Consider the following 22,173-nt stretch of genomic DNA (forward strand, 5'->3'; position numbering starts at 1 on the left):
CTACATATTATTTTGCTCACATGCAGCTCCTTATTATATCTATGACTTCACCTATCTTCGATTTGAATCTCAAAGCTAGTTAAAGGGCAGCTGAGCGAACAGCTGGCGTGTCCTCACATGACATTATAGTTACTTGCAGAGTCAACAGAAAGGAGTTCATAATGTCCATATATAAAACAGGAGGCACACATATCCAGGATGTAACCGGCAGCGAGGACAGTACGGCTGCAGCACCTCGGCCCTTTGCTATTATTTTATGGGTCCCTCGTGGGCCTGGAGGGTGCAGAAGAGGAGGCGGATTGTGAAAGGTCTAATTAAGCAAAGCGAAATGAGAGTGCAGAGATAGCAAGACCGGGACAAGACACAAATCAGGGGCTGTTGACAGTGAGCTGCAGAGCAATGGGGCTTTGCAGCAAAGGCCACAGTCTATAGCTTCCAGGTAATGACCAACCATACTTCTCAGTTTAACTTTCTTTATGGCTCGGGGTTAAGGGTCGTGAATCTCAGTCTAATTATGTAAAACATCAGCGGGTGAATGTAGACATTCTGTCTTATTTGCACTTAAAGAGCCAATTAGTGTTTTCTCAGTGGCTGGGTCGTGCTGGGGAAGAAGCAGATGACTCCATCAGGTGTCTTGTTTGGCACTTAGTCAGCAGAGAAAAAGACTAAAGCTGAGGAGTTCTCTACTCAGAGCATTACAGTCATTTTCAGATATAGAAGACATAACATTGGTGCTTCATCAGCCTCTTAAAATGACAGAATTCTGTCTTTCAAACATGAATTATTTTTACACTGAAGTTGCTTACGGCTTCCATTGAAACAAACCCACAACAGTGATGGAGGGAGTCACAGCATGTGCACAGTATTCATGCATCAACTAATGCATAATACATAATAATGCACCAATAAACCAAAGACTAAATCTAACAGCCTAGTTTATTTATGAGTCCCCTCATCACTGAAACCCCTACCGATGTGTGACGATAATCCAAGTACGACTTTACCAACAGTAAAATAAAAATATCCCAACAACTGTGGAGCTAAAAAAAAAAACAAAAAACAAAAAACGATTTAACTACAGCATCTAAACTGTCACCTGTCTAAAATGAAGAAAAGCTCACAGTGTGACCTGCCTTTGGATGCCAACCCAAACTTATCCTATGTCCGTGTAGAGGATAATTTATTATTGTACCTATTTAATGAAGTTATCAGCATGGTTGTTTTGTTATATAACATATTCAAATGTGTGCAATTGTCTCGCTTTGAGGAAGCTAATATGGATTCTCCTGCTGTTTAAGGCTGCAGGTATTTAATAAAGTCAGAGGAAAAACTCCTATAAACAGCTGGAAGCAACAAATTAGACTTCAGCTACTGTTACTGTCTCGTGAAACAAGCAAAAAAACAGATTACAATAACTTTCAGTGAGTATCATTATCCTAAGTTGTTATCATATGTTTTTATTGCAGTAAATATTTCTGTTTATGCACATCGCAGTTTGCAATAGACGAGAGATTGTAGGGCAAAGTGACAGAAGGGATATGATTTTGGCAACTACAATGTGTCTTTTCGGTCTTGTTAATTATTTTTATTTGGGATTATTACTGGTGCTGATATGTGATCAAGGCGTTTCCTCTAAATTATTGCACCCAGCTTGAAGTACTGTTGCTTGTACATGTCTATCTGGGGGCAGTTCAGACTTGTGCACTGTTGCAAGTGATGCTGAAATGTTACTAAGTCTGGCCTAGCAAAATAGCTGTCGCAACTTTCACGGAGAAATCGCCACGGTGCTCGTTCAGACATGAAGCCAAGACGCTCAGGTGCCGATCAGCCGAAGTGAGTGTACGTCTAATAGGGCCTCTAAGCTGTTGTGGTGAGTTGCTAGGAAGGTGCTAACACATTAAGGGTGCAGTTCTGTTGTCAGGGAAACTTCCTAGTTTAGAGGTGCAGACTGTGTGGGATGTAAAGAATTCTTTCTCTGTCTGGCAATTCACCGTTCACATGCTATTACATCTGAGTGGAGAATAAATGTCTTCAGGACACCTGGCGCCAAGACTGTGACTGTCTGGTCTCCTGGGTTCATTTCTGACTGAGAACAGAAAGACCTTGGAGTACAAAGACAACAGGCTTGATTATGTGAGTACACAGGAAGGTCTCCCAACATTGTTGTGCTAATCACGTTAGCGGGCACAGACTCAAGGCAGGACAGATGCTAGGCAAAGGGCAATGGGGTTATGTTATCCTGATTAGAGGAGGCTTTGGGGGGAGTTTTGTGAATCTCGTTTTCTACCTTGGCATCACCTTGCAGAGGGAAACCTGCCATGGGTTCTCTTTTTTCCCAGCTTAGTCTGCTGTTTCTTTCTTCCTGTCCTTCTCCTTGTCTGTCTGCAGTATTCACAAGAACTTGTGCCTTAGCCAGAACCGATCGTGTCCCTGTATTCAACATTTCTCTTCCTTTTATCAACCGCCTACACGCCTAGCATTAAGTTGTTGGATAGTGCTTTCATTTTTCTCCTTACTGATTCACCCCGCTAAAAGTGGTTTAAAAACAGATTTGTTCCTTTGTGACATGTTTGCCTTGGTTCGTATCAGTCTGCTTAACAAAAATCCCTTAGTGGCTCATTTACAAACCTCTACTGGTTATACAGATCAGCCGAACAAATCTATGCTGCAGACATATTCACAGTATAAACACTAATCTACACTCTTTTATGTTCATTCTGGCTACTTAAAATGATACAACTGGAGATTTTTGCATCATGTATTATTCCATTTTTTGAAGTTTTTCAGAGAATTCATCATAGATTATTGTATTTTTTAACAAATAATTTACATTTCCCTTTATAGTACCTATTTTGCAACTTATTGCATGTTTAATAACTCTGTTTACTTTAATGTATCTTATTTTTAAAGAAAACAACATAGCAATCAAATTCCTAAAACACATGCATGAAAAACACTGTCCAGAAAGTGATTATTGCCTCAGGAACCAAAGGCACGGCAGTGTCTGTTTGGCTGCCTTCATTTTCCAGCTCAGAATCATGCAACACCGCAGGCATTTTAGTGACTTGTTAACTTTCTTTTTTTTTTTTTTTTTGGGAGTATGCTTCACTGCCGCAATTTGTAAATTATGTTTGTTTTTGACACATCTTAGACGAGTGGTGTACAGAGATTTAAAACAAATAAAGTATAACAGTGTTTTCAGGCTCTAACCAGCCGTTACAGACCAGTTGAAATATACATAGCCTGGCTTAGACACAAAATGACCCTGAATTTTAAAACTTTTAATATTTGGCATTCAGAAGAGGAACAGGAAGGCTTTCTCAGCATCGGAGGATGGTAATTGACAGCTGAAGTGAGAAACTATAATGCATAAAGTTTGAATATTACAAATAACTTTGGTTAAAGGATCTGGGAGAATATCTAAATGTGAGTTTTCTGACAGATGTTGAGATTTGATTCACAGTACGAGTCAACGTTCAGTCGAATATCCACTTTGTAATAGATTTAAAATGTGAATGAGCATTAACGCATAAGATCTCATCAAAAGTATGATCGCTACACAGGGATGGAAATGAATTTTGTAAAACCTTTGACTCTGACACCTTTGGATCAGATATGCTGCAAAATGTGCAGCTAAAAATTGATGAGACTCTGTTGCAGCATGCCTTCCTGAACCACGTCTTATACGCAGATCAATGGGCAATACAAGCAAAACTTTGACATTTCCAATCTGTTCCAGTTAAATAAAATGGAAATACTCATGACCATTATTTAATAGCCACACTTTATCTCCTACGCCTCAGACTTTGTGATTTGCTTCAAATTGCAGTTTTGATTTGAAATCGACTACTTCTTTACAGCTTAAAAAATATGGTGCATTTGTCTTTCCAGGGTCCTACATGTTGGTGAACTCTTCCCAGCATGCTGTGGGTCACCGCGCTCAGATGCTCCTGCAGACGCTGAGCGAAAACGACACCCACTGCGTCCAGTTCAGCTACTTCCTGTACAGTCGTGACGGCCACAGCCCCGGGGCTCTGCGGGCGTACGTTCGAGTCAACGGCGGTCCGCTCGGTAGCCCGGTATGGAACACATCTGGGTCTCACGGCAAACAGTGGCACCAGGTTGATCTGGCTGTCAGCACCTTCTGGCCCAATGAATACCAGGTACCAATTCCTTACCGTCTTTCTGTCTTTTTAACTCCTCATTATACTTGTGGTCTTGTGACTTCTAATTGTGTGATGTGTGAATGAAACCATATGCTCAATGCTCCTCTGTTGACAGTTAAATTCCTCAGCTTCAGAGGATTTCTTTCCATGGTGACGATATGCAGACCCATTGACCGACTTCTTGCATAGCTGAAAAATGCTACACAGTGCGGCTCTGTTGATCACCACTCATTTTAGCCTTGGGGTGAATCTGGTGTTAATTACTTACATTTGCAATTTAATTAGCACTGATTCCCTTGTGGATGTAGCCAATGTTAGCGCTCGAGGCGCCTAACCAGATCTCACTTGGGAAATGCCTGGTGGAGATTTCACCCGCTGAGACTTGCACAGAGCTAACTATTTCCATGGCACATCATTATGCATTTACAATAGACAGACACTGACTGGCGTGTTCTGTGTGAGCCTGATGTGCCATGGTCTGTAGATGGCACAGTCAGGTGAGCATGAGGGTTATCCATCTATTAATCCAATTTCTTCTTTCTGCAAACTCTGCGGAGCTGTCAAAAAGCAATTAAGTTGAGTAGTGTGCATTTTATCAAGAACTGTCAATCCCCCTCAACTTAATTAAATTCCATTCAGTGCCGCAAGATATGACCTTCAGTATGTAAATAATAGTCTTGGGGCTAGATGCAGCATGGCACTTCTCTACCAACATCATATGATCCTAGAATAAGGTAAACAATCGTAGGTTAACAAAAGCAAACATATAGTATATGAACAGTACTCACACTCTCACACATGCTTTACTCCTAATAGAAAGAAATATTTTAATCTAGGCATCTACTACTCCTCTGCATTATAATATTCTAACACCTTGTCACAGTCACTGGTACACTGTGGGAGCCTCGTGGGAGTTGTTTTTAAAGGTAAGCTCGACATTTTGTAAGACATTTTCGGAAATATCCTTTTTCACTTTCCAGCTGAGGGTGAGATGAGAGGATTCATACTGTTTTCAGATCTGCATCCTAAATAAGTAGCTAGCACCAGGACACATTTTAATTTTGCATGAATATAGTGGCTCTCTCCAAGTTAAAGAATCTCCAAAGCTCATAGCAGTATTTTTCATATATATCTAGTTTGTTTTATGTGTGTTTAGAAGTGTAAAGAAAGTTTTTTAATGGGGGGATATGTGCTATGACGTATGTTGGCCTGGCTCCTTGACTTTTAAGATAAAATACGATAAGATAAGCCTTTATTAATCTCACAGCGGGGAACTTTGCAGTGTTACAGCAGCAAAGGGGACAGTGCAAAAATGTAGGGCCATCAGTTAAAAGAAATTTTTAAAAATAAACAAGAAATATACATTAGTGCTGTTGGTACTGTATGAATTCTTCCATTTGTAGAAATTCATATTTTACGCAGATTCCACTGAATGTATGTAGAAAATATTGACACTGCATGCTTTCTTGTATATGTAGAAAAATATTTATATTGCACAGAGACTTTATAAATGTACAATATATTTCTAGGTTTGAATGCCTTACTGTTGCACCACAGAGAAATATGCCAGTTTTTCTATATTGTCTGTGCGCTCATTGTAAATTCATGGTTTAACAGTTGTGAGCTTACCAAAATGTAGTCTTTGTATGGAATAAGCAAACAAGATACATGTGCTTTGGAAGGAGTTTCAGTCATTAATGCTAAGTTAACTGACTGCTGGCAGTCATATGTAGCTTGCAGAAATGAGAGCGGAATAGATAATTCATTCTAGGCCTAAACAAGAAAATGATAATGGACAGAAGAAAAACTGTAGATCGTAAATAAGAGATGCACGTTGCACCCGGGTCTGAAAGGTGAACTCATCGTGGAAGAGCATTAAACCTGCATTCTTTCTAACAGTCAGCAGAGGGCGACGCCTCTGGTTAAAAAAGCTATAGAAGTATATGAGAAAACTGCCCTACTTATACCTCGATTTGTGACCTCAGTAGACGTTTTTCCAATGATTTTATGGTCTTACTTGCTAGTTTCGAGCCATCTTTCATACAAAATGATGTTCATTTTGTAAATTATGGTCCCATTTGCTGTAAAGTAGTACTTAGGATATATTTTAGGGTAGGTTTACCTTGTGGTTGACAGGTTGCTACCATATCGAGATCTACACTTTGTTTGTTTCGTCTGGTTTCAAAAGATCAAGATGTTGACGAACAGTTTCCAAACTCCAGGTTTCAAAATGATAGACGATGTCACTGTGGCTATGTCCATCTTTTGTATACAGTCATAGTAAAAATCCAACACAAGTCTCTTACTAATGTGTTGGGCCACCACATGCTGCCAAAACAGCTTTAGTGTGCTTTGGTATTGATTCTCCAAGTCTCTGATTTCTGTTGGAAGAATGTAACACCATTTTTACAAAAGATATTCCCTCGTTTGGTGTTTTGATGATGGTGGTGGAGAGCACCATCTAGCATGTCTCCCAAAGGTGTTCAGGTGGGTTGCGTCTGGTGACTCTACAGGCCAAAGCCTATGATTTACAATGTTCACACACACATCAAACCATTCAGTGGCCTTTTGCACAATGTGTGTTACGGCCACACTTTGTTCGACCCAGTGATCTGCAACATGTATAGAGGACACCACACCCAAGATCAAACAAATCAAACGGAAGGATTTTACTCTCACATAATGCCAAAAACTATGGGAGTCTGAAATCCTGGCCAAAAAGAACAAATATGATGGAGGGAGCTCCGCACCCAGAGAACAGAAAGTGCACCAACTAACTGAACAAAACTAAAACTAAAACATAAAAAAATAACATGAAAACTGAAGTACCAGAAACTCATTCTCAAAAGGAAGCGAGAAAAACAAGAGAGACCAGGTAGCGGGCTGAGGCTTCAGCAGGAGGGCTCTCTTCCAGCCTCCTTTAAATAGGCTGTTGCCAAAATCACTCACAAATCACTGGGAACCGGAGCACCTGAGAGAAGAGAGGAAGGAGCAGGAAAATCACAAGAGAGGCAACGTGTCAACATGGAAGTGACTACACCGATCAGCACAGAAATGTTTCACGACTGGGTAAAGATGATCACTCAAAACAACTACGTATTAAATTGCAGTGACTCTTTCCTCTGAGGGGACAAATGGACCCAAACCATGCCTTTAAAATACTCCCCATAGCATAACAAAACCACTGGATCAAGAGTTTCTCCTTTAATTCGTCACTTATATCTCGAAAAATGTTGAAATTCCCTTTAAATGCAAACTAGATACTTCTTCTGCGACCTGGTTCAAATTAGTCTTTACAGTCTCAATGCACATTTAAAATAAACCAAAGTAACATGATCATGCTCTTTTCACAAATACCTTTATAAGAAAACTGCTATGTGGGAAACCCATTAAGTTACAAATCAGTATACAAGAGAACTTCGAGTTCTACTAATCAGTGCCGGTGCCAGTCACACCTTTTCATGAGCATTGCTGCTCATAAACAGACTGGGAAGGATTCCTGCCAGTGAAGTTGCTCATCAGTTCAGTTTTACAACAAATAATGAGGTCCTCACTGTTGGATTCTTCTCTTTTGATGGCATTTTCACTGTGAATCGTTACTTTCGCAATGGCCTCATTAAATATATTAGATACCGGTTGCTGTTATGCCAAATGTTTAACAATCCGAGGGCCTGAATACGGTCAAGTGTCTCGCTAAAGAGCGCTTCTCTAGCTGCCGGATTCACTGAGAGCCGCAGCCTCTCTGTTATAAAACCGACTCATGAACCATTATTTCACCCAGTCGCAACATCAGGACAGATAAGTCATAAATACAGTAATAACATGTTTTATCCTGCCTCCCTTTTTCTTGTCAAGTGTTATTGAATTTGCCTTGTGCACTTCCGCCGTCCTCCCCTCCCCTCCTCTCTCTCTCTGTGGAGTTTTGTACTTTCCCGTCTCGCGGTCTTGTAAGCATCCCGATAAACAGCGATGGCTCAAGGGTGAGTCAGAACTGTGCCGCGGCTGCCAATGAGCGGCTCCGAGAAGGAGGTTTATAATGGGCTTATAAGGAGGAGGAGGAGGAGAAGATGGCTCTGAAGACAGGACAAACAGTACAGGAGAAGAAGATGGGCCTAACGCTTAAATTAGTATTGACAGTACAGCCTTTTAATAGAACAGCTTAAACTGCTAATGGCCTAGCTTTTATCTCATGTTGGGGGGAAAACACAGTGTTCAAATTGATTGGATTAAATTTGCTAATATTGGGGATTTGTTCGCCGTGTACTGGCACCATTAGCGAAAATGTATCCTGTTGCAACATGTAAGGACTTAAAGCGATGCGTTTTCTCCCTTTGCCTCCTGCTCTCATGTTACATTTCACTTTAACTCGGCTGACATCGAGCTGCTTCCGAGCACAAAGGAAGCGAAGCAAACGGCCCCCACAAAGTCACATATACCACGGCTTACATTGCTAATCCCCCGGCAGTCAAAAAACCTCATCACAGTGGAATGACAGTGGGTCTTGTCTTGCAACACGCCACTGCTCTCTGTTGCACAGACAAAACAGAAGGGAGGTATGAGGCCGGATGTTTTCTTCAATAGTGTCTCAGTGTTGGCCATCCTCTGCTGTTAACCAGCAACTGTGCAATGGAAGCAAAAAAGGAAAAGAGTGGAAATCAAAGCTTGGTTTGCCTCAGCACCAGCTCTCTTAGTATTCACCCGACACTTTTAGCTCTAAAGCACGTTAGCTGCAGCCCCTGTGACTTTAAATACTGAATGGTTTCGGTTATATCAGCTCCATAGCAAGTCTAATACAATCACTTTGGTTTTTAAGTGATAGGCAGGGAGATTTAACCTGTCATTAAAGTAGCAAAAAGCACTCTTTTGAAGCAGAGGTGGCGAATGGGCGCCTCTTATCATTGTCTCAGAGTAAAATAAATCCCAGGAGAATACATTTTCGGAGACAGTTCTCAAATCCACAGGTTTTTTCCACCTTATTAGATTTCAGGACATATTAGAGCACCAGGTTCCTTGCCTACAGCGGCGGGATACAAAATGTCAGTGTAGCCTTTTGCACTGCAGATACAGATGTGAGATTACAGCCAAGGTCACCCATGTCATGATTTTGGGTGTAATGAAATACCTGGTTTGTGGCACACACACACACACACACACACACAATCGTTGTTTACGCCTTGAAAATGTCATTGTGGAATGTAATTATAAATATAAAATCTCTGATAATCACCAAAACTAAGGGGATTAATGTGCTGAAAACCCAAATCAGCCGTACTTGTTCACCCGTCTGATGATTTGAGACATTATTTTCTTGATTCCTTACAGAGTAAATGCAAGACTTGGTGTTTTCCTCCCAACATATCCATGCTGAGGTTTATTTTGTTATAAATCATAACTTCAGGTATATTCTCTGATCACGCTCCCCTTTATATTAATGTCAGGGGCGACAAGAATTACACACACATCGCCTCCTCCTATCGCGGCGGTGAAATTGGGAGTTCAATGGATTTTTGGGCCGGAAATGTGAAGGAATAAGATCACCTTGAGACGTCTCGATTGAAGATATCGTGTGTGTGTCTGGTGTACGTTGCCATATTTCTCTCTGCTTCTTATTGGTAGAAGTGTTTGCAGTACCTGGAGAACCTTGTTATCAAATATTAAAGATGTTATCCAGCCCTCCAAGACTGCAAACTAGAGCCGGAAACATGTCCCTCCTCCCTGCCTTCCATACCGTCTCATCACTTTCTTCTCACTTTTCCTTCCAAATGTCAGAATCTTCCTTCAGAGTTTCTTTTCTTCTGACTTGTATTTTCCACATGTTGATTTTGTGTATATTACTAATTCCCTCCTGCAAGTCGTCCTACCTGCTGCAGGTGTCATTGCGATTCTTTCTTTCACAAGACAATCTTTACGTGTCATGTCAAATGTGCATCCAGAGAGCGAGCTCCTAATCATTGCTTCTGTCATGGTTTTCATGAAAGGGGTGAAAAAAAAAACATGCATTAGTGACGTGAAAGCTAGTGTGAAGCTTCACCAGTCTGAGTTAGTCACATGATAGTAATTACTTGTTTAAAGCTTGTCTACATTTAGGCACTAAAGCCATGTGGTTAGGTTCAGAAAAACAGCACAGTTTAGGTTAAAATACGACCCTTTTACAACACATTTGAAGCTTTTCCTCCATTTTCCATGTTACCGAGGTCATGACATCCACCCCATATAATATGCGACCGATTGGCTGAAAAGGACAAATGGCAAAACTAGAAAATAAATGGTAAAAAATATTGTTTAGAAAGTATTTGAGCGTAATCCAGGAGCAAAATTTACCTCAAAAACATAATTGAGAATGCATTTTAGCCATATGGAAATGTAATTTTTGGGAGACAAGACTTGAGGCCAATTTGGGATCAGACTCAGACGTGGTTTAAAAATGATCAGTAAAGTCTTCAAACCATTTCTAAAATAAATGGAGTCAATGGAGAGAGGCCAGGAAGGGAGTGATGGCAACTACTAAAACCAGGAAGAAAAATGGTTAGAAAATCAAAATGCACTTTATCTGAACACCAGTGTATTTGTGTGTAAAAATTCCAAACCTACACATCATGTGGCCACAAACATACAGATGAAATATTCTCTTGTCATAATCCAGCAAGGACACAATGTCTCAGAGAACAGAAAGATCACAAAAAAGACAAAAACAAATACAAAAAAAAAGGCCATCTGGTCTCGCATCAGTTTCAACTGAACAATAGAATGCTATTTTACATTTATTAAGGACTTTAGGGACACTAAAATGGAAATTGCCTTTCCTCAAAATGTTGAATCTTCCTTAAAATCAGTGCAAAAAAAAGACATATTTCCAATGTACAGACTAGATTTGCTCATTTGCACACATTTAGCCTGTTAACCTCATAAACCAGACTGACCCACTTCACAAGTTTTCCCATGATGTCATCTTGTTTACTTATCAGACTAATTTCTTTAAAGGGGGAACAAGTTAGCGTGCGGGAGGGACATCAAAGACTCGCTAAATGAGAATCCCAGCTTTGTCAGATAAAATCTCCCATTTTCCCCGCCGTTGCCTGCTGAGAGTCCTCCAAGCTGAGCCTATGGCTATGAAAAAGGGTTTTGTGAAATTCTGCGGAGAGCGAACTGAGATCCCTGACACTATATTCTCAGACACTGACTGTTATCCCTTGGCATTTTCCACCTGAACGGATTTACTTGAGCACACGACCTTTTGTCTGTGAATTTTTAAGGAGTTATTTATCTAATCTTTGACTGCATGTAATGGCGAGTGAAAGCCCTGTGTGTGTGTCTAATGGCGTCTCCTGACTGCAGAAATGTAAAAGCCGGTTTCCAGGGCCGAATAAATCTCCTCGTGATTTGTATACATTACAACTGCCTCTAAAAGCCAATATTACAGGGTAATGTAATATGTTCTCGTAATGTGCATTTTATACCAGCCGTAAATCACTGCGCGTCACACTTTTATTTTTTCTGTCCCTGAGTTTTTGTCTTGTGAAAGTAAAGCAACAACTCATTAGAATAAAGTACAGGCATATGGGAAGCTTCATTGGGAAAGTGTCTTTCAATAAAAATCAGGGAAGGCTGTTTATTGAAACAAATGCTCAGAATGTCTCCCTCTTAATAACCTCCTTTCCTAATGGCTAAGAAGACTGTGGATTAACCAGCAATCAATCTCCTCCGCGCTTTAGCTGAGCAGAGAGTAAAAACACCTACAATTAGACTTTCAAGACATTTTTTTCTCTTCCTTGTACACCATTAGGGCTAATCAGTGTTTTTGGCTAATTTTGATGTTAGTCTAATGGCATGGCCGTGTGTGCTTACACAGCTAATTCACTTCAACATACTGGAGGATATTGTGCTTTTAATCATTGCGGCTAATTTGAAGCTCTTTAGGAGGAAGGGGAGGAAGCAAGTGGAAATGATGGACAGCCATAGAAATAAAAAAAGACGATGAAAAATTGGAAGATGGAAATAGTGAAATAAGAGAAGCGGATCCTGCACAGGCTTTTAAGAAGATAGATGACCTAAAAGTGGGCGGAAAGTGGAAATGATGAAAACAGGACATGTTAATATCACTTTTTGAAAGCGGTGGCGCGTCTTCCTGCTCAGGTTCCAGCAGCGTCTGGGAACAAACAGGAAAATTGACTCTGGCAGAAGGAGATTAGCCTCAGTGTTCCTCCTCGAGTAGAGCAGCCGGCTATAGACAGAGCAGGGTCACTCTCCAACTCCGGGAGACCCAGTAGCCGAGACCTTTCCTCCTGCTCTCCCTCTCACCTCTCCTCTCCACTCCACCCTCTCCTTCTGTTAGCTTCAAGCCTTCCCTCTCCACATCCCTGGCTTTTTGCCTTCTCATTCTGTCTGGAGTTTCTTAAGCTGACCCCAATCTCATCACATTCCATCACGATCTGTCTGTAAAGGTGCCTTTAGAGGTCATGCATGGCTGGGTTTATTGTCGCACCAGTTGATGTCTTCCTTTCTAAGTACATGGAGGTGGGCTTGTTCTGTCCTGCTGACTGCGGAAGGCTGAAATTTGGGCCAGAGGTCGTGAAGATGTTCTGACTCTTAAATTAGGTGTTCAAACACAACAGAATTGTGGTGGCGAAGATAATCTGGGGTTCCACTGTTTTGTGTCAGAAAGTTTTGAAGAGGAGTTTTGAAGAAAAGAATGAATCTCCCTTAGAGTGAGGTTTCTGTGAAGTATTGTTTTGGTAATAGCTCAGAAACATGGTACATTAGACTATAATGGTATCAAAATTTGCAAGGGATGTTTACTAGGTTATGCCTAGTGCTTTGAACCACATATCAAGGCTTCCATCCGTCCGTCCGTCCGTCCGTCCGTCCGTCCGTCCATCCATCCATCTTCTACTTAATGGGGTTGGATAGTGGGTAGCAGCAGCCTTAGCATTCCAGACATTCCTCTCCCTAGCAACAATTCCAGTTCCTGATGGTTAATTCTAAGGTGATAATCCCTAGACAGGTTCTGCGTCTACCTCGGAGTCTCCTCCCAGTTATGTGTGCTCAGAAAACCTTTGGAGGCATACAAATCAGATGTTGAACCACCTCAGCTGGTTCTTTTCTCCTTTACAAGCCTCCTCCTGATGTCCAAGTTCCTCACTGTGTCTCTAAGGCCAATCCAAGCCCCCCTGTGGAGGGAACTAATTTTGGTTGCTTGTATCTCCAACCTCATTTTTTTCAGACATTACCCAGAACTCACGACCGTAGATAAGGGCTTGAACGTAAACAGACTCTCAACTCCCTCTCACCAGGACAATGCTGGCATTACTGTTGATGCTGCACAAAATCCATCTGTCCATCTCATGCTCCATTTTAACATTTTTCTTGACCAAGATACTGAGATACTTAAACGTCTTCCCTTAGGGCAGCAACTCAACCCAAAAACCAGAGGAATCAATGCACTTTAGAGCATGCTGAAGGTCCAAGGAAACCAACAGAACTACCTCATCTGCATAAAGCAGAGACTGAGATTCCCAAGGAGTCAAGACTTCTCTTAGCACATAAAATATTTAAAAAATCCATTCACAATGTCCCAAAAAGTATCTTGATCTCCATTCGAAGTCCACTTTTTAGTTTTCTCATTTGCCCAAATCTATGCTCAGCAGATGGAATTTGAAAAAATAATTTAAAAAATTGCCTTGATATCTGCATGAGATCACAAATTATGGATATCTTTAGGGATGTTTTTGATCAAACTACTGTCTCCACCATGAAGAAGGAACTTTTAATGTTTCACAACAAACAAGTCTAGTTTTCTTATTGGTACTGAAGCTCGTGTACTCTATCATATTGGTGCCCATATATGAATAAACTCCCTAGTGTAATAGTTACACAACACAGAACCAGTTTTAATGCTACTATCTGACCTTGAGAGGAATTAAGCTCCAATCTTGCACAATGTGTTTCAGCTACGTATAAAGACAGACATCAGACACACACATTTAAAGTAGCTTTCAGGATATAATGTAGTTTGAGTGTGTGCAGGCGAGACCCAGTGATAGGAAGCATGTTGTAATCATTTGGCCAGCGGATTATGAGAAACAATAACTCAAAGCTGGCCTTTGATCAAACATGTGGATGGAAGACTGTCCTTGGTGCTGCGAAAACAAACATCACCCCAGCGTCTCATAACTCTCTCACTATTACTGAGGATGGTGATTTGATATTGATTAGGTTTCATGAGAGCCCACCGCTCATCCAGCTTATTGTTCCATGGGACGCTATGGAAGTTTGTCCTCCCTGGAGTCTCGTGGCCCTGTGCAAGCTGTATTATCTGCTGTTATGGCTTCACAGCAGCCTGCGCCCTGAATGTAGAATGGGGCTCATGACTCAGGCACCACATTGTGTGCTCCCTGATAAAGCAGTGATATCTCACGGCCCCGAGGACTGAAATTTATCTCTCTATTTTTATGTTTCTGTCTTCCTGTTATTTCTCTCATTGTCTTGTTTTCTTTTTTTGTTCGGGGGTGAGCAGATGTGGTGATGGGTTTGTTTGTAATTAATGCGTCTGTCAGCAAAGGGAACAAGAGCAATGGAGTTCGCGTTGCCCTCAATGTTCTTTTGAAATTGCTCTTATACTTAAGCTTCGAGGGCATTAGGTTAGTCACAAGTATATGCTTTAGCTGCTCTGATAATGAAACTGGCCATCATTATTCGTGTTCACTTTTGCAGGTGCTGATTGAGGCGACAGTTTCCAGGGAGCGGCGAGGATACATCGCCATAGATGACATCATGGTGCTCAACTATCCCTGCTGTAAGTGCCACTTCTGACAATGGATTGCAGTTCCAGAAGGTGCTACAGGGAAGAGGGATTGAATAATTTTTTGGGTGGTGAAATGTATTTTAAAGCAGCATGAAGCATAAATAGGACGAGGAGAAGAGTAATGGCTGATTGACCTTTTATATTAGCACTGCAGTTTGGCTTGAGGCGTCCCAGTGACAACAGCGGCACTATTAAAACACTGCGGCACCCAAATGCCAACGCTCCCTCACACCTGAAAACACACCTGTCGTTTTGCCTCCAGTAGGTTTGACAGCCAGATTTATTTGTTAATCACAGGGCTGCACAATGTATCATGTCAGTGCTGGCACTGTGAAGTGTAAGGAAAATGAAATCGAACACACGCTGCAACTTTTTTTACAAAGAAAACCAGCACGACTCTTATTTTTCACGACTAATCTGCAAGAGAAGTCTGTCTGATAGAGCATAATTTAGTTTGATTTAAGTGTTCTTGGATAAACTGAATGTTTTTGTTTTTACTTTTTTGACAAGTAAATGGACGTGCAAGGTCTACATGTGTACAGCAAAAATTGGCGAGAAACGGGAGAAAAATACTTTGAAGGAAGATTTGGTTGCTAGAAGGAAACACAATGTCAGTCGTATGGAAATAGTCCAGTTACAGAAAGGATGATGTTGAGCTAAAACAGGTGAATTAAGAAAACACTACTAATTTGTTTGACCATTTAAATCAGCACCACAAATCTTCATGTGACAAGTGCAAGGAAAGATTGAAATGCTATCCAAAGAGAAAAACTATTTTGGATGCCTTTGCCATTAGTGCACCCTGTGGGAAAGCCTCCAAATCAGCTTTTTTGAGTTATTCCTTATTTTCTATGCAGATACACCCTCCCACAAAATCACCACAATGATTCATTCTTTCCAAATCGAGTTATTCAAATCATCTGGTGTAAATTCCTGTATTTTTTTCATATCACTGAAAAGCTAGCCCTAGTTAATCAGTATAATCTTTAATTCACCCACTGAAGGCTTTTACATTTTCATGCTCTCCGGCTTTACTGGAAGTGCCGTGCAGCCACTTTGTACAGAAGGGTTTTTCCAATCAAACACTACACTTTTGAAGCTTTATGAAAATGCCTTCTCTTCAGGCAGGGCTTTTCATAACGAATGGCTCCCTGCAGCGGAGGGCTTTTTTTTGGTGTGTGTCAGTGGTGGAAAAAAGCGAGGGTAAGAGTTCAGTGTGTTGTCAGCCCCCGAGGACCTTGTGTAAAACATATTCACTAAGACCCTTGAGCTTAATACCTGGACCAAGTCTCTCACTGTCACTTCCACACTCCCTGTGTAGCCCACTGTTGAACACAAAGGCTTTTGTCAGCTCATAGCAAATTTAACACCCATAGTCCTCGCTGCTTTAAAGTGACTTATGCAACTGACACAAGCTTGAGGGATATTTTTTTTCTCTCGTGGGGATCTCTCTTATCTCCCTTGTTATATTTTGACATCCTCCCATTGTTTTCACAAGAGAGTTGTGATTGTAGTTGAGACAAACTTCTCATAGATGTCATGTAACTGAGGAGGCCACCAGTGAATTAATTAAACGAACACTGGCTGTGAGTAAGGTTTGTACCCCGACTGTATACCACCCAGTCAGCCACCCTGTTACTCCAAGACGCAGCAGATGGCATCTTCTGAATGCTCCCACTGTGGCCATTAAATAATTAAGACTCTCATCAAGACCTGCCTTATGATGTGGCACATGGCCAGCCTCCATTACTTGGCAGTGACGAGAGCTGGGAAAGAAAAAGAAATGGTGAAAAGTCAAACTTAAGCGTTGTGCAGTTAAAAAAAAAAAAAAAACTCAACAATTTCCTTTTTGTGAATTCTGGTTAAGGCATGGTTGACATTTCTCTTGTATTCTCCTGAGTCTTAGACTTTGACTCTGAAACCAGTGTTGCAGTCCAATGAAATATTTATCGCACCGAAGAGACCTGAGGATAAGATCTGACACATTTAGCTGTATAACACCGCAGCACTTGCCAACTGTAGGGCCTGTTCTTTTCCATTCACACTCATTTTGGTGTTTGTTTACTGTATATTTGGCTCACGGGCATGAATTATGAATTAACCTTAGGAAGGAGAGTCACTCAAAGGGAACATGGCCACATGTTGGTTACAATTGGAATCACTCTCTTTTACTTACTGTACACAAACAAGATCAAGAAATTGCCATCTCCCTCACCGAGCAGCGTCATGTAAAACCAAGCAAGAGATGAGTGAGACCCAAACATTTGCGTCTCCCTGATGCTTCAGCTTCACAGTTGCTCTGCCATCTCTTCCTGTCAATCATTCGGAGCGACACGTCGACTTGTCCTTCCTCGTTTCTCAGAGATGGCAGGCAGCGCTGCCGGCATTTACCCAGTGATTTGGCTCTGCAGGGGTTTGGTTCTTGCTGCCCTATTGTTAATCACGGCATTGGGTGAGAGGGTTACTCCTACACACTGACTCATTGGCAGCTCCGTACGGCATACTGGGACATTATTACTCAAAATGTGGAGGGTTGATGCTTACTCTGTGGCTTTTCTTCCACAGTTTCACTCCCACATTCTGCTCGTCTATAGATTGCCTCTGATCTGATGTTGTTTGTTAGCAAGTTATTTTGGCACTGGACACTCTGTGATCCTTTAGGCACATTTGCATTTGCAAGGTTTTCATCTTAACAGGGCTAGAAATTTCAGCCCCTTTGTTTATTCCAACACCGCATTTTATTTTAATGTCATGCTGAAAATGTAGCACATGTTGCATAGAATCTGGGAATGGAACCAAATATGAAACAAACTATCTTTCGCTGTCAATAAAAATACACCAAGGCAAGCAAAATCTATTAAAACTAACTATTTTTTCCTGTCCCTGTTCTTCATTACTATTTGTATTTCCATTTTTCCCCCCTTGCAGCTGCAGATTTTGTGAAGTACTATGAACAAATTAAAATTGATGGAAAATTTGAAGAAAAAAATAAGAATTATAATAATTATACACCAATGCAACCTTATAATAAACCATTATTCATTAACTTTGAAGGTAGCATGTCAAACTGTGTGCTGTAAAAAATCAGTTGCTAATTTATGCTTTTGGTGACTGTTGGCAATATCCATTTAATAATAAGCCAACACTTGACAGAGCCAGCTGTTGTCTTAAACAGAATAGCTTGAATGCTTGTTCATGTAGTTGAAAAAGAAAACCTTGTTTTAAAAAAAAAAAAAAAAAAAAAAAATAAAGTGTGTTATTCTGCAGCTGAATGTCGTTGTGAATGCTTGCAAGGTAATGGGGTCTTTTGATCTCACAATGTTTCTCTTTCTGTCTGTCTCTTTAGATAAGGCGCCACACTTCTCCAGGCTGGGAGATGAGGAGGTCAATGCTGGGCAAAATGCCACTTTCCAGTGTGTTGCTGCTGGAAGGGCATCAGAGGCAGAGAAGTTCCTGTTGGAGGTCAGTGGTTTAATGGTGAAGCTTATAGCTGAAGGAATTCAAGTGTCTCACATAGATGTGCTTGACTTTTTGGGTTCTACCTTCAATGCAGTCAATAGTATGAAAAAAAAGACTTTTGTACTTTTCACATCGACTGACTGAATCTCCTACAATGTAGAGGTACACCTGGTCACGGACAGATTACGAGGTGTGATTGAAAAGATCCAGGACTGGTCCTGTTGCATGGAGTGTCACACAGTCGTGGCATGCAGCAGGTGTGCGTGGCATCTGTCATAAAGCATGACTCCCTGGACATGTGCTGCATGAGTTTTTGCAATCAGTGCCAAGTGCGCATTTGTGATTTCACCATGGATTTCAAACTTGAGCAGACATCACATTCTGCGTCAGTCAACAGCCTGGATGAGCATGTCAGATGTCAAATATTGTCTCTGGTGATGAGAGGTGAATCTGTGGCTACAAGCCAAAGAAGACACAACAATTTTTGCAGTGGAAAAGGCTGTTGTCACTAACATTGGAGAAGTTGCATCATGTCAGGAGCGTTTCAAGAGAATCCTAGTCTTTGCCTTTGACATTCACATGGTTGTACATCGTGAATTCATCACATGGGGTCTGGCGGTCACCAAAGAGCTGTACTGTGACATCCTGAGAGAGAAAATTTGATGCAAATGAACTGAACTGTGGCATGTTTAAATCGCTCTATGCTCCCACTCACACCGCATTTGGATTGATTAGACATTTGTTATTTTTTGGTCACAACACAACCGTTACTCGCCACTCGCCCTAATTGCAAATTTTGGCTCCCTGCAACTTCATCCTGTTCTCCAAAATGAAATTCAGTTTTAAGTGTCATCATTTTGACACGGTGGAGTAGATACAGCATGCGTCACAGATGGTGCTTGGACTTCCAGGGAGCGTTCCAAGCGTGGCAGGAGCACTGGGAGCAGTGCATCGCTACACAAGGAGATTACTGTTGAAGGGGAATGTGGCCAAATTCAACTCAATTTTGCTCTTTATAAACACAGTCATAAAACTTTTTGATTGCACCTCGCATGAGACAAAAGGCCTCTGGGCACAGACATGTAAAAGGCTCCACACTCCTCCTACAAAGGAGAAAACCAGCCAGACTGAAAAAGACCCAAACAACTACTAATGCTGTAGTCATTTCCAATGAGAAGCTTTTCCAGTCACTTCAGTAAGTGGTCAAAGTATAGCCTTGGCATGCCCAATTAGTGATTCATCCATACTTGAGGTAAATCATTAGGTTTAGGATTTCATTCCAAATCCTAATTAATTGCAGTTTACTAATTACATGATTGCATTTTAAGTGGAGGCTGTTACCTTAAATAACCAATGCAGCAAGGTTGTCTCTGTTTGTGAATCATTCTATGTCCCAGACACGTTTGTGCTTAAATAAAGCCGGTGCACAGAGGTTGAGCGCTGTGAGGGCTATGAAGGCCTTGAAGCCTCTTCACTTTGAAAAGTTGCATTGCTGATAGGATGATGATGTTCTTTGCTTTCTTTGCTGAACGTATTCAAATCATGCGCTGCGTTTTAGATATCTTGTCTTTTCATCTAGAATGACTTGCTCTGTGAAGGCTTAGGCGAGTCGTTACCTCTGATGGGAGTTTTAAAATCCATCTCTTCATGTGGCCCGATTAAAGAACCAGATGCCATTGTGCTGTAGGGCTTCTTCTTTTTTTCTTTTTTTTTTCATCTCCTGCTGCAATTACCGTGGGGCCACACATTCAGTGCTTTTGCCAACATCTTACCACCCACTACAGCAAGTGTTAATCATGGTTGACCTAGGCAGTTCCACTGCATTGTTTGAAACTGGGAGACGTGTGATTTAGGTAATTGAAGCATCCTCATTCACACCTCTCTGAATGCTTTATCAAAACTCCCATTTTAGCACAACACAAGGATGAAGACAAATGCTTTGGGTAATTAGCTGGCATAACCACACACATGGCTGCCGTAATGAAATCTCGAGGCCAGTGGAATGCTTTTCTCCCCTTCCTCCCCTCTACCTTCAGCTGTCCTCTTCACCATCTTCCTGTCTGCTTTGTCTGCACTGTTTTCTTCACATGAACTCGAAATTCACTGTTGTTTTCTGTTTATGTGCCTTTTCGTGTTGATTGTGTCTGCCGTAGCAGCTGCAGCACCGTCTTGGCTGCACGCGCCTGCCAGAATTACAGATCGTTTTGTCACTTCCTCGCCAATTAGCTACAGCCAGATTGTTTATGTAACATGAAGTGATCGCGTGCTTGTTTCAGTTATCCTGATTTCTCCTGATTTCTTTTATACTGCACAAGCAAGGTAGCAAAAAGGAAGGAACAAAAGATGCTGAAACTGTATGATTAAGATTTTTTTTTTCCCCTGTGGTCACTAGATTTGCTGCTTGCTTAACCCCAATCAGTGGTTGTGTGTTTACGTGTTTGTTTGCGAAGGCTTGATCCGAGGTTTGTGTGGTCTGTGGTTTTTTGAAGGCCCCAAATTAGAAGAACAACAGAAGTCCAGATGGCCCAGCGTAACCCAGAGGTCTCCTTGTTAATCTCAGCATGCCGATATGTTTTGGATTCCATTAGAACTGGCAGATCAAAAGTAGGAGTATCACAATTCATGTCCACCGTTTCACACAAAGCGAATGGCCTGAAAACATGAGAAAAAAATGTCAGATCCAATGTGTTTTGTTGATACAGTGTGGACTTGACAGATGCTAGTGGTTTTAATGGTGTGGAACAATGTGAGAAATGCCTCTCACAGTGCAACAGCAAGGTGCATCATGCAACATTCATCAAATCTCCATCTCTCTTCCAGTTTTTCTCCCTATTTTTTCCTTGTCACTACTTTTCTGTTTCCTCACTTTCTGCCCCAACTCACTTTTGTTTACATTCTGTTTCTGCCTTGACATCCTCTGCTTCATGCTAAAACGAGCAGCTATTTCCGCTGTCTTTTTAGATTTATACCAAAGCACGAACTCTTCACGCTGCTATTCATCTATTAGCTTATAAACTGATTAAACCTTGATGCATTAGAGCCCATCTGTCTCTCAATTCGTAATGCTAAGCAGTTAAATGTTTTGGTTCAATAACATTGCACGCCGAGGACAACTGAGCTTGTGGATGGGCTCCATTAGGGGAGGACGCGCATGACATGTATTACCCCCATAATCACTATTATTTTAACAAGATTTCATTTGTTTTTATTAAAGCATGTCTGATTGTCATATTGCATGATTAAATCAGTTATATGGGCCTGCAATTCTAATTAAATTGTACACAGTTGGACAGTCCTCCTTTTTAATCACACAGCTCTAATTTAAACTGACCCAGATAGCAATAATTTAAGTGTGTATTGTTAATTTATTAGCGTAGTGTCCCGGCAGTTCACGGGGCTGTAAGTCTGTTCAAGGGTGGATAGACTAGAAAAGAAAACATTAGACAAATATTCTGATCATACAATCATGTGCTAAAACATTAATCACAAAGAACCAATCTGAACCTTTTTTTTGTGTAATTTTGCCTAAAAACAGGTTTATCTGCACTCTTACAATGTCTTATAACAAACCAATAATGGTCAATTGATATGATTTTTTAGTGCATGTATTGATACAGATTATTATCATTCAAATAGATCAATAATCAATACTTGGAACTATATACATGTGTGTTAAAAATGAAAATATTGGTGTCAGAATTTTGAAAAATACAAACACCAACACAAAGCTTAGTCAAAATGCCTTTG

General features: G+C 41.0%; 1 protein-coding gene across 4 annotated transcripts in view; it reads left to right on the top strand.

Annotated features, from left to right (window-relative positions):
* The window catches only part of ptprub (protein tyrosine phosphatase receptor type Ub), a 199,682-nt gene that overhangs the window by 105,175 nt on the left and 72,334 nt on the right, over positions 1-22,173 (top strand). For all 4 annotated transcript variants that reach the window (XM_055013822.1, XM_055013823.1, XM_055013824.1 and 1 more), the window contains exons 3-5: positions 3,892-4,163; positions 14,877-14,958; positions 18,314-18,429. In XM_055013822.1, the coding sequence (XP_054869797.1) occupies positions 3,892-4,163; positions 14,877-14,958; positions 18,314-18,429 (470 nt within the window). The remainder of the gene's footprint in view (positions 1-3,891; positions 4,164-14,876; positions 14,959-18,313; positions 18,430-22,173) is intronic.

This window comes from Amphiprion ocellaris, chromosome 9 (assembly GCF_022539595.1).
Source record: "Amphiprion ocellaris isolate individual 3 ecotype Okinawa chromosome 9, ASM2253959v1, whole genome shotgun sequence".
NCBI classification, from domain to species: domain Eukaryota; kingdom Metazoa; phylum Chordata; class Actinopteri; family Pomacentridae; genus Amphiprion; species Amphiprion ocellaris.